Raw genomic sequence first — 12,968 nt, 5'->3', positions numbered from 1 at the left:
ACTAGGTGGCTTATAAACGACTATATATATATTCCACTGGAATATATTTTTATCCATTGTGAATAATGCTGCAATGAGCATTATTATAGAAATATCTGCACTCCCAGGCTCACTGCAACATTATTCACAATAGCCAAGATATGGAAATAACCCAAGTGCGTCCATGGACAGATGAATGAATAAAGAAAATGCAGTGCATTATTAACATTCCATTAATAAAGGAACATTATTCAACCTTGAAAAAGAAGTATATCTTGTCGTTTGCAACAATATCGATGAACCCAGAGGACAGTATGCTAAGTAAAGTAAGCTAAGCACAGAAAGACAGGCACTGCTTGATCTCACTTACATGTGGAATTTGATAAAGTAGAATGCACAGAAGCAAAGAATAGAATGTTAATTGCCAGGGACTGGGTGTTGGGGGAAATGGGGAAATGTTGGTCAAAGGGTACAAAACTTTAGTTATGCAGGATGAATAACCTCCTCTGGAGATCTAACATACAGCATGATGACTATACTTAATAATACTGTATTGCATTTTTGCAATTTGCTAAGAGAGTAGACCTTAAATATTCTCACCACACCAAAGAAAATAGTAACTGAGAGGTGCTAGATGTGTTAATTACCTTTATTTAATTATTTCACAATGTATATATATATATATATATATATATTTTAAAATCACATTATACACATTAAACATATTTTATTTTTATTTATCAATGATACCTTAATAAAGCTCAGGGGAGGGAGGTATTTCTCTAACTATCTTTGCAAAATACAATTCATCCATTAACAAATCACAGTAAATTAGGAAGAATAAAACTTACATTTCGACAAAAACCTATGCCATATTTCTGAAAGCATCTTCCAAATCCTATTAAAAACATCTTTAAATATATTTCTCTCAGCTTCTTCCCTTATATTTTTTATTTTTTCATCATATTTTAATTTTAGCAATTTAATTTCTTTCTCCTTTTCTTCCTCTGATTTATGCTTATCCTCTTCTACTAGTTTAATTTCTTCATTTAATTGGTCAGTGTAGATTTTCCTCAAAACCTCTTCCCGTTGTTTCAGCCTTTCCTCTGTGTCCTTGTATATGTCATCAGAAAAGTAAGCCCCTTCGTTGCACTGCACCATTTTCTCTATCAGCTCCACCAACTCCTGCACTTGACTTTCCTTCTCTGCCTTACTGGTTTTCTTGCTGTTGCTAAAGGCACAGCAGCGGTTCCCGCACTCCTTGACGATGCTTTTTAGGCCCACATCCGCATCTGCTATGAAGTCATGGAAGCTCTGGCCCTCCAACTCTTCTTTGCGAGTGAACAAGATGACCATGTGCTTCATGGCTGACTTCCCAAAGACAGCCTTGATCAATGCAACGGTTTTCTGCTCCTCCTCTGTGTAGCGGCCCAGCAGCAGAACTAGGACAATAGCATGGGGCCCTGGGCAGGAGGAGATGATACAGCGGCTGATTTCCTTGCAGGTGGTGTCCAGGCTCTCCTTGGTGTCAAAGAGCCCTGGAGTGTCCACAACAAGAAGGTCTCTCCCCTGCCATTCCCGGGAAGCTTTTTGACAGTTCTTGGTAACAGCTTGGGCAGCAATTCTAGAATCAAAGACTTCCTCTCCAAGGATGGTGTTCGCTGTTGCACTTTTCCCACTTCCAGTTTTCCCTACCAGAACGATCCTCAGGGAGCGGTCCTCACTCTCAGCCATGCTCACGTCAGGAGGCTCTAGAACTTAGGCACGTACAAGACCTTAAGGAGGGGAAGATAGGGGGAAAAAGCCAGTTTTAGTAAGTGAGATCCATTCCCAACCTTCTTTTCTGCTTTCTCTTTCTTCCTGAAAATTTGTAATATCCTATTATCCATACTAATCACAGTAAAGACAGAAAGATGAAATAGTCTGATTAATATGGAAGAAATAATAGAGAAAGCAGTTAAAGAGTTTCCCCACAAAGTAGTACCAGGTATAGATGGTTTCACAGGTGAATTCTATTAAACCTTTTAAGATCTGATGATCTCAAAGCTACCTAAAACTGCTCCTGGCCATATAAAAAGAAGGAAAAAGTTACATTTTTTTTTCTATGAAGCAAGTATATTGATTCCAAAGGCTGACAAATATTTCATCAATAAAGAAAACTAAAGATGTGTCTCATTTGTGAATACTAATATACAAATCCTAAATAAATTATTAGACACTAATAAATAATAGACTGTGATTAAGTGTGATTTATTTCAGAAATACTATGGTGGGTCAATATGAGAATGTTGATTGTTACAACACATCCCGTTAATAGGTTAAGAAGAAAATTAGCTAGATGCAGGAAAGATATTTTGCCAAATTTAACACTGATTCATGTTTACAGTAGTTTGTAGAACAGAAAAAATATCTATTTCTTTAACATGATTTTATATAAATATAATTTTTTCAATTTTGTCATCTTTTTTTCTGGAACTAAAATAGTTGATTATAAAGTTCATTCGGATGAAGGAAAATGCAAGTTAGCCTAGACAATCAAGGAAAAGAAGAACAGGGGAAGACTAGCTCTACCAGACAATTAAATATTATAATCTCTATAATTAAAGCAGTGTGATATTGGTGAGTGAATAGAGACAGGCCATGAAACAGAAACAGAGAATTCACAAATAGGCCATTGCTCATTTTATGTTCATTTATATTCCATTCAATTACATTAACTTACATTCTGTGAAGCAACACCTCATACCAATGGGAAAGATGATGGACACTTTTATTAGCAACACTGAAATAACTATACCACCATATAATTGGATGCAATTTTAAAAATAAAATTGCCTCCAATTCCTCATGTCATACAAATTCCAAATAGATCAGAAATTTGAATGCAAAAACTATCCCATATAAATAATAAGAGAAACACGGGTAAATTCTTTGTAACCTGGGAGTGGGGAGGATGTTAATAACTAAGGTTTAAAATAGTATAAGGAAAAGACTGATAAGTTTGATTACACAAAAATCCAAAAAATTATGTAAGGCATACAACACCATAGGCAAATTAAAACACAAATATCAAACTAGGAAAACATTTTTTCCGATTTATCTCAAAGAGGGCTACTTTTCCTACTGTATGAAGAATAGCTAAAAGTAAAGAAACAAAAGACCAATGACTTGATAGAAAATCAGGCAAGATATGAACCCACGGCCAAAGAAAAAAATATATAAATTATCCTTGAATACATAAAAAGATATCCAAGTTCATTCACAATAGAGAAAAATAATTAAAAACATAGAAAAAATAAAAAATTCTCAGAGATAACTATTTCTCAACTATAGGTATGGCAAAAATCCATTTCCCAGCATAATCTGGTGGTAAAGGTATGGGGAAAACAGGTAATTTCTTGCATGACTAGTGTGAAGGGGAAAACAACCTAACACCTATAGAGGAGAAGGTAGCAATACCTTGAAAAATTACACATGCATTTACTCTTTGATTATCAATCCTGATTTTAGGATTTATCCCAGAGCTGCACTGACAAAAATACAGAAAGGAATGATGCCCATCAGTGGGGACCAGTTGAATAAACTAAGGAATATTCATACAGAAAAGTACAATCCAACTGCAAAAAGGAATGAGAAATATATCTATATACCAGTATGAAGAGATCTCTGTGATATACTGTTAAGTGAAAAAAGCCAAGTGAAGAAAATAATGTATAGTTTACTACCATTTATATAAGAAGAAGGAACATTAGTTTTATATATATAAATAATTTTTATGTGCATGTGAAAAAGCAATGGCAGAACCATTTGAAAACTAAACAAAAGAATTATTTATATGAAGATGAGAGAAACAAGGTACAAGGGACAGGAACAGAAAATGGTCATTAGACTTCTTTGAATATCCTTTGTTTTTGCAAATTTGATCTTGAGAACATTTAAATAGTTTACATAATTATACAATAAAAATTATATTTTAAAACACCAGTAAAAGTTAAAAGAAACGGAACAAATAAACCTAATCGTATCTTGTGTCAAGGATGAACCACACAAAGATTTGTCCTGAAAGGCTTGAAAATGTAGTATTAATAATTTCACTGTGTGTGTGTATGTGTGTGTGTGTGTACTGTTTTGAAGTCCATCTAAAAGGCATAAACCATGGTCAGCCAAGTAGCAGTGAGTGCACTTAATACCCAGATTGTGATCTTCAAATGGTATTTCCCACAAAAGAAATTAGGACTACTAGGAAAAAGTACTGATTCCAGGTCTGGGCCAGTAAACATACAAGTTTAGCCTACAACATCTTTCATACTAGAAAGTAGGGATGCTATCAAAAATTACTTAGTTTTATCAGAAGGACTTGGAAGCTACCTTAAAGAGGTTCCAACTGGACAAAGATGGAATAATTTGAGCATCATTAATAAAGATTATTCCAATGGATTAAAATATACCAAATATATTGAAATCCAGTAGTTGATAACAACACCATCTTCCTGAAAGAAGTTAATTGCTCCCTTTGGAGTATGCTAAGAAAGTGACTCATCATTCTGAACATTGACAACTAAAGGGAAAGAAGCATTTATTTTGTCTTTCATACATCTCATCTTTTAACTATATCTCACAAAAATGAAAGAATCACTGAATGAAAGTTCCTTTGTATATGACTATTCCATCTAATAAATAAATAAAGAATGATAGAATATCATCTTTTGGTAACTTTTAATGAAACAAATTCATTCTAGACAATCATTAACATCTGCTAACATCACAAAAAGAGAGGCACTCAAACATTATGTGCCTTCTAATAGAAGTTTAGGAGAGCATCTATGAAGTATTCCCACTAAAAAAACAAAGTCAAACTTTAATCTGATCCAACCTCCCCATTCATATAAATTCACACAAAACACTGGAGCTAGAAGCGAATGTTAAATGACATTGTTAGGATGCAATCAGCAGTATGAATACTGTCCAGTTCTGTTGGACAAAAGACCTTCCCTTCCTTAAACAAAGAAATTTAACACAAAGAAACAAGGAAGGTGAAAACCTACACATTGAGTGAAACATAAGAGATGTCAAACAATTGTAATGCATGAATTTTACTTAGATCCTACCTCAAACAATTTTAAAAATTATGAGATCTTCAGGGAAATCTGAATACAACTGGTAGTATTAAAATTTATAGTTGCCTTTTGAAGCCTGTTTATGAAATTGTGGAAATGTTTTTAAATGGTCTTTATCTTTCAGAGACACATACTCAAATATTTACTGATAAAATGATGTAATATCTGACATTTGCTTCAAAATAATCTGTGATAGAGTTGAGAATAGGAGCAGATATTTGAACAAGACTGGCATAAATTGATAACTGTGAGATTTTAGTATAGGTACATGGAAGTTCCTTATATTATTTTTACCTTTGAATAAGTATAAATTTTTCACAAATAAAAAAATTAACCCATGTATAGTGTAACCACTATCGAGTATAGACTGCATATCAGAACACCCTGATAAAACATGTTTTGTATATCTCGTTTATTCTTCAAAAATACTCTACAGTGAAACTAATTTTATTATTCTAATTTTTTAAATGAGGAAGCTGGTGTGGCTCAAAAATTCTGGGAAACATGCCCCTGGTCACTGTGCTAATAGGTATTGGGCAGAGAAGACATTCGATTCAAAGTCTGTCTGAATCTACCATGCTCACTCTTAACCGTGCACTCTACTGCCTGTTCTTGGCTACTCTCAGGCCATGATTCTAAATTTTCATTGACATGGCACAGAGATAGACCAGTGGAGGGCAAAGGAGATGATCCACGCTTTCTGAAAAAAGGTGAGCTGGGAGCCAGCCTGTTATAAGGGAACCGTGAGGAGGGCTCCGCATTTCTCGTGGACTTTTCCATCTCTCCCATATTGAGAAACCAAACGTGAGAGAGATGGTCAGAAATATCACTCTAAAACTTTCTCAAATTTTAAACTTTCTCAAGTTTTAAAACTTTCTCAAGTGGTTCCTGGAAGATCCAGAGGACCTCCAGCTAAGAGAAAGGCTGAGAAATGACAAAAGCGTTTACAACAGAGGTGAACAGTTCTAAACTGTGGCCAGACCCACCGGTTCTAGAAAATTTCGTAGCTCCTTGAGATCTAGTTCCCTCTGCTATAAAAAAGGAAAATAAAACCAATCTTGCAGGGTTGTCCTTAGGCTTTCATAGAGTGATTTCTATAAAGGTCTTTTATAGCAACTCTTTTTGTATTGAATGGCGCAGCAGCCCCACATGTTACACTGTTAGGGACACAGCTTGTCTCTGCTTAATGCTGGAAAAAGTCAGCAGACTGAATTCTAGTGTTCCTCTGCCATGAGTGATCTGGGTACCCCTTGGAGAATCATCAAAATCTCTGGGATTGGGATTCTGATTCTTTTTCTGTAAGAAGAGGGACTTAGACAGGTGGACTCTAAATTGCCTGTCACCTTTACAAATCTGTCTTAGGAGCCCTTAATTTCTTATGAAGGTTATCAGGCAACACTCTGTGTCTATCACAACAGCCAGTGAGTGGAGGGTGCACTATGCAGCCATGCGTGTCCTGTTACATATGAGATGCATGGGCTCCATGCAAACAAATCTCCTCACTCCCCTTCTACTCACCCCTCCCACAGCACCTTCTATGCAGTGCTGCTTAGCACAGTGCTTTGTCCCTCCTAAGGGCAGAGTCTACTCCAGCCACACACCCTGTCGTCACTGCCCTTCGCAGCCCAATAGCACCAGACCCTCTTCTCAGCCAGGCTCACCTTCTCTTGAACAAGCTGAATTTTCAGGTTTTCTCCAAGGAGGCTGCTTGAGCTGTTGCTTTTGCTTTTACTGTGAGTTAAAAGTGTCTGTACCGCCACCAAAACCTCTCAGTCAGGAAGCTCAGGCTGGGTGGAGCCACACACAAAAAAATGTTTGTCTTTAAAGAAACAGAAATACGGCTCCATAATCTGGTGATTGCTTCAGTTTTGCCCGGTTGAAACCTTTTGCCCATGGGCCTGCTATAAACACCATTTCCAAAGCTACATTTTTCGCTTCAGGTTATAGTTATGGATGCAAAAGAGCCTTATTAAATGACCCAAATATTGCCTAGAAAACAAGGCACAGGACCTGATTGTCTTCCCAGGGTGGAGTGGGAGGCTGAGGGGTGATTTGGGGAAGAAGAGAGACAGGCATATACCTTGCCGTTTCCAAGCGTAGAGCTGGGGGTTCTTAGTGATTGTATAATATGGGTTTTTTATTATAGTCTTTCAGGAAGGCCTCAAGTTACTCATTCAAAAGTTAACATCACTGAGGCTCAAAGGCAGAGTCTAAATCATTAGGAACCAAGGGAAAAAAAGGAAGGTGAGGCCTGGAAAAATAATCTGCCCATGAACACATAGTTTCTCTAGTTGCTTTTCGTATAATTCTTCCAACTTTGAAAATATGCATGACCTAACAAGTAAAGATGCACCCAAGGAATAGATCCTACATCCCTTCCCCACCTTCCTCTCTACCCCACATCCTCCTACCCCAGTCTCAGGCAGAGACAGATTTTCCAGAATTTACCCAGTGGATGGTTCCAATCTGCTCTGGAGGTTTCTTGAGGTGAGAGGCAGGTTCCCAAAGCTCTCACGGTTGACCAGATATTCCAGTTGGCTACGTAAGAATACTATGTTTAGAGTTCCAAGCCCACAGCCCCTGTCGCGGCCTTGCCACCCTCCAGCGCCCCATGCCAGGAGTGGGCCTAGAGCACTCGCCTTGCCCCTCTGTGATCCGGGCTCTGGCACCCGCCCAGGTCCGCACCACTGGCAGCCTGTAGGGAGTCGCTGGCCGTCGTCGCCGCTAAGTAGGATATATCTGCATCTTCAAAGGAAGATAAAACAAAAGCCTTCTTTGGAATATTTGGATTTTTGTCACTTTCTGTGAGCTTTAGTTCAAGAACACAAGTTGAATCACTCAAACATGAAAAACAAGTCTGAAACCAGTATCCATCAATACTTGGTCGAAGAGCCAACCCTTTCCTGGTCGCCTCCACCCACTAGAGCCAGTGAAGTAGTATGTTCTGCCAACGTTTCTCACTACGAGCTCCAAGTAGAAATAGGAAGAGGATTTGACAAGTTGACTTCTGTCCATCTAGCATGGCATACTCCTACGGGAACGCTGGTAACTACAAAAATTACAAATCTGGAAAACGGCAATAAAGAACGCCTGAAAGTTTTACAGAAAGCCATGATTCTATCCCACTTTTTCCGGCATCCCAATATTACAACTTATTGGACAGTTTTCACTGTTGGCAGCTGGCTTTGGGTTATTTCTCCATTTATGGCCTATGGTTCAGCAAGCCAACTCTTGAGGACCTATTTTCCTGAAGGAATGAGTAAAACTTTAATAAGAAACATTCTCTTTGGAGCAGTGAGAGGATTGAACTATCTCTACCAATATGGCTGTATTCACAGGAGAATTAAAGCCAGCCATATCCTCATTTCTGGTGATGGCCTAGTGACCCTCTCTGGCCTGTCCCATCTGCGTAGTTTGGTTAAGCATGGACAGAGGCATAGGGCTGTGTATGATTTCCCACAGTTCAGCACATTAGTGCAGCCATGGCTGAGTCCAGAACTACTGAGACAGGATTTACATGGGTATAATGTGAAGTCAGATATTTACAGTGTTGGGATTACAACATGTGAATTAGCCAGTGGGCAGGTGCCTTTCCAGGACGTGCATAGAACTCAGATGCTGTTAACAGAAACTGAAAGGTCCCCCTTATAGCCCATTGGATATCAGTATTTTCCCTCAATCAGAATCCAAAATGAAAAACTCCCGGTCAGGTGTAGACTCTGGGATTGGAGCAAGTGTGCTTGTCTCCAGTGGAACTCACACAGTAAATAGTGACCGATTACACACACCATCCTCAAAAACCTTCTCTCCTGCCTTCTTTAGCTGGGTACAGCTGTGTTTGCAACAAGATCCGGAGAAAAGCCCATCAGCAAGCAGTTTATTGTCCCATGTTTTCTTCAAACAGATGAAAGAAGAAAGCCAGGATTCAATACTTTCACTGTTGCCTCCTGCTTATAACAAGCCATCAATATCACTGCCTCCGTTGTTACCTTGGACTGAGCCAGAATGTGGTTTTCCTGATGAAAAAGATTCATATTGGGAATTCTAGGGCTGGCAAATCATCTTATGTCCTATATACTTGACACTTTCTCCTTGCTGCTTTTTCTTCTGTTTTGCTAGGTACAAATACCAGAATTATACTTGAAAATACAGTTGGTGCACTGGAGAATCTATTCAAATCACTCTGTTCAAAGGGGCATCAGTTTGTAGTCCCTTTGGTTCACACAGAGTGCTATGACAACTCCAAGGAAACATCAGAACTAGTAACCTAGCTAGTTAGTGTTATTTATTCGGGAAATTTTTCTAAGCTGTGGCTAACCGTCCTGATCTCTCAATATAATTTTTGAGCCAGTTAATTTTTTCAATATTTTGCTGTCCTCTTGGGAATGGTCCCTCAAAGGATAGTGCTTCTAAGTACATCTTCTTCTCCCAGATTGTCTGGCCTTTTTAATGAGCTATTGTTAAACCAACAGGCTAGTTTATCTTGCATCAGACCCTTTTATGGTAGAGGGAAAATGTCTTTACTTTCCCTTTTTCTTCTGTTAATACTTATGGTAACATCTAACTCAGCCTCACTCACATTAAGTGATTCACTTGAAATGTATTAAAAAAGAATACTGTGTTTAAAAATAAAAATAAAAAAAGAACATTATGTTTTTGATTTTGTGTGTATGTGTATGTGTGTGTGTGCACAAAACTTGGGGCTTTTCTTCTGCCGCCATGATGCTAAATCAATGCAAAGCTTAACTTATTAAGATAGTGCACAAATAATAACAGGAGATGAAAGGTATAGTACTGTCCTAGCTCTTACACAGATTATGTAACCTTGGAGTATCAGCTTCCTATTGCTATCATGACAAATTACCAAAAATGTAGTGGCCTAAAACAACATAAAATTTTCCTCTTACAGTTCTGGAAGTCAGAAGTCCAAAATGAGTGTTATGGGGATAAAATCAGGCTAATTAGCAGGGTACCTTCTAGAGGTTCCACGAGAGAATCTGTTCCTGGCCTCTTCCAGCATCTCTATGCTACTAGTGTTCTTTGGCTTGTGGCCACATCGCACCAATCTCTCCTGCCATCTTCACATTGTCTTCCTTCTTTGACTTTCTTGTTTCCCCCTTAGAAAGATCTTTGTGTTTACATTTAAACCCACCTAGATAATCCAGGATAATCTCCTCACTGTGAAAGCCTTAATTTAATCACATCTGCAAAGACTGTTCTGCTATATAAAGCAACAGTCACTTGTTCCTCCCAATATCAAGTCTGTATTAGTTTCCGGGGCTGCTGTAACAAATTACCACAAACTGGGTAGCTTAAAACAAGAAAAAATTATCATCTCACAGTTCTTGAGGCCACAAGGTGTCAACAGGGCCGCACTCTCTCTGAAGACTCTAGGGGAGGAGCCTTCCTTGCCTCTTTCTGGCTTCTAGTGGTTTCTGGCAATCCTTGCTACTCTTTGACTTGTAGATGCATCCTTCCAATCTCTGCCTCCAGAGTTACACGGTTTTCTCACCTGTGTGCTTATTCAAATTTCACTCATTTTCTAAGGAAAAAAGTCATTGGATTAGAAGAGCTTGCCCCAAAGCCTCATCTTAATTTGATTACATCACAAAGACTATTCCCAAATAAGGTCACATTCTCAAGTCCTAGGGGTTAGATCTTGAACATTTCTTTTAGTGGATACAATTCTAAATTGTGATAGAAAATTGATGGTTAAATAAGAAAGGACAGTGTATGCATTTTGAGAGTGAAACACCCTAGATCTCTTCCTTTGCAGTCCCAGTTGCAATGAATTGGTGAAGCCCACGCGGACAGTCCATGTCATGGTAGTTGGGAAGTTCTTACTGCATAAGGTTTAGCATCCTTATTGCTTAGCCTGGAATTCAGCTATTGTTACAGTGTTTCAATCTTTCTTTCTGGGCCAAATCTTCCTCTATTCCTCTCCTTGAGAGGCAACTTAATGTTTCAGTGCAGCTCTGCTTACCTAAAATTCCAATCACAGTTCCTGTTAATACCTATTTTACATAGCTGAAGGAGACAGAGGTATAAAGGCAGTTTCTGAAATACCACAGGTGCTCAGCAAATGCTTTTAATGATCCTGTCTTAGTCTGTGTGGACTGCTATAACAAAATACTGTAGAATGAGTAATTTATAAGCAACAGAAATTTGTTTCTCACAGTTCTGGAGGCTGAGAAATCCAAGATCAAAGTATTGACAGGTTTGTTATCTGGTGATGGCGTGTTTCCTGATTCATAGATGGTGCCTTCTTGCTGTGTCCCCACATGGTGGAAGGGGCGGGGAGCCTCTCTCTAGCCTGTTATAAGGGCACTAACTCCATTCACGAGGGCTCCACCATGATGACCTAAGTACCTCCCAAAGGCCCTACCTCTTAATACCATCACTTCAGGATTAGGTTTCAATACATGAATTTGGAAGAGGATACACAAACATTCAGACCCCAGCAGATCCCTCCTCAAGTCATTTAATCTTCTCTGTGTCTCATAGTCCCACTACTGAGGCTTTGCTTGTGATATTTCTCTGTGTTTCCTGTTAAAGTAAAATTAGGAAAAAAAAAAAAAAAGCAAGGTCATGACTTTCATGCAAATTTAAAATACATGCATGTAAAAGATTTTACTTAACTTATTGATTAATGAGAAAACCAGTAAGACTGGTTTTAAACTATAATTAGTTCAAAGGACATTTGAGAATCTTGGGTAATTTGTAGGTGGATAAGATTTCCCTTGTGCCCATTTAATGACTGTTCCTAAGATGGTCATTGTATTAGCCCGTTCTTGCACTCCTATAAAGAAATTCCTGCAACTGGGTAATTTATAAAGAAATGAGGTATAATTGGCTCACAGTTCCACAGGCTGTGCAGGAAGCATGATGGCTTCTTGGGAGACCTCAGGAAACTTTCAATATGTTGGAAGGAAAAGGGGAAGCATGCACATCTTACAAGGCTGGAGCAGGAGCAAGAGTGGAAGGCGGCAGTGCTACACACTTTTAAACAACCAGATCTCATGAGAACTTACCCACTATCGCAAGAACAGCATCAAGGGATGGTGCCAAACTGTTCCTGAAGGACCACCCCCATGACCCAATCACCTCCTACCAGGCCCCACCTCCAATATTGGGGATTACAATCTGGCATGAGATTTGGGCGGGGACACAGACCTAAACCATATCAGCCATAAAATGTAATTTTGGGGTATACGTTCTGCCAGACAAAAAAATTATTTACTTGTCTATAAGCAAAATTGCAAGTTACCTCTCAACAGAGTTGAGTATCTTAGACAGTAGTCAAGCCTCGCATCACACAGAAAGAATACCCAATAATCTCTTTTGCTTATTTCCACATGTTGGATCATTTTAATGTCATTTTCTACCTTGTGATCATACATAATCTCCAACAATTATTCTTGATCCCTCAACACCATTATTATGTACAGCTTGGTTATTTACATATATATAGCAAGAGTTTTAATTAGCCAGATAGGCTTTCCTAAGCTTGCTCAGGAAATCCAGAGCCTAACAGCATTAAATAACTACCAATGCCAAAGAATGAACTTCTATTTGGAAATTTTCAAAATGAATCTTGAAAAGTTCTATTATTTGTTTTTCTATCACAAATGTAGAAAACCAAGACAAAGACACTTTTTCCAATAGATTTTACATGCAGTTCTTATAAATGTAGGTGAATTTTCCTTTTTTGTGAGGTCTCCAAAATTTGCAGAGGTTCCCAGCGTGACAGGTAGTGGACTGACTTACTGCCTGTGAGACGAGGAGCCTAGATGACAGCTACCACGTTAATTTTCTTGGGAGGGTTTTGGAGGGTTTTGGAGGCATTAGCCTCACATAGAATGTTAATCACTA

General features: G+C 38.4%; 1 protein-coding gene and 1 pseudogene across 3 annotated transcripts; one reads left to right on the top strand and one right to left on the bottom strand.

Annotated features, from left to right (window-relative positions):
* Positions 1–610: 610 nt before the first annotated feature.
* On the bottom strand, positions 611–7,916 carry GIMAP7 (GTPase, IMAP family member 7). 3 transcript variants are annotated; one of them, XM_016958411.4, is made up of 3 exons: positions 7,545–7,737; positions 6,758–6,883; positions 611–1,754 (listed from the first exon to the last, which is right to left on the bottom strand). In XM_016958411.4, exon 3 carries the CDS (start codon positions 1,711–1,713, stop codon positions 811–813), a length of 903 nt encoding a protein of 300 aa, XP_016813900.1. In that variant the 5' UTR covers positions 1,714–1,754; positions 6,758–6,883; positions 7,545–7,737; the 3' UTR covers positions 611–810. The 3 variants fall into 3 exon arrangements, with proteins under 3 accessions (XP_016813900.1, XP_016813903.1, XP_054511277.1); XM_016958414.4 differs by lacking the exon at positions 6,758–6,883 and having other exon boundaries at positions 7,545–7,916; XM_054655302.2 differs by lacking the exon at positions 7,545–7,737 and having other exon boundaries at positions 6,698–7,059.
* LOC107975661 (STE20-related kinase adapter protein beta-like) lies at positions 7,708–9,264 on the top strand (annotated as a pseudogene).
* Positions 9,265–12,968: the final 3,704 nt, after the last annotated feature.

Source organism: Pan troglodytes, chromosome 6 (assembly GCF_028858775.2).
Source record: "Pan troglodytes isolate AG18354 chromosome 6, NHGRI_mPanTro3-v2.0_pri, whole genome shotgun sequence".
Lineage (NCBI taxonomy): Eukaryota > Metazoa > Chordata > Mammalia > Primates > Hominidae > Pan > Pan troglodytes.
This window is presented reverse-complemented; position numbering and strand designations above follow the sequence as displayed.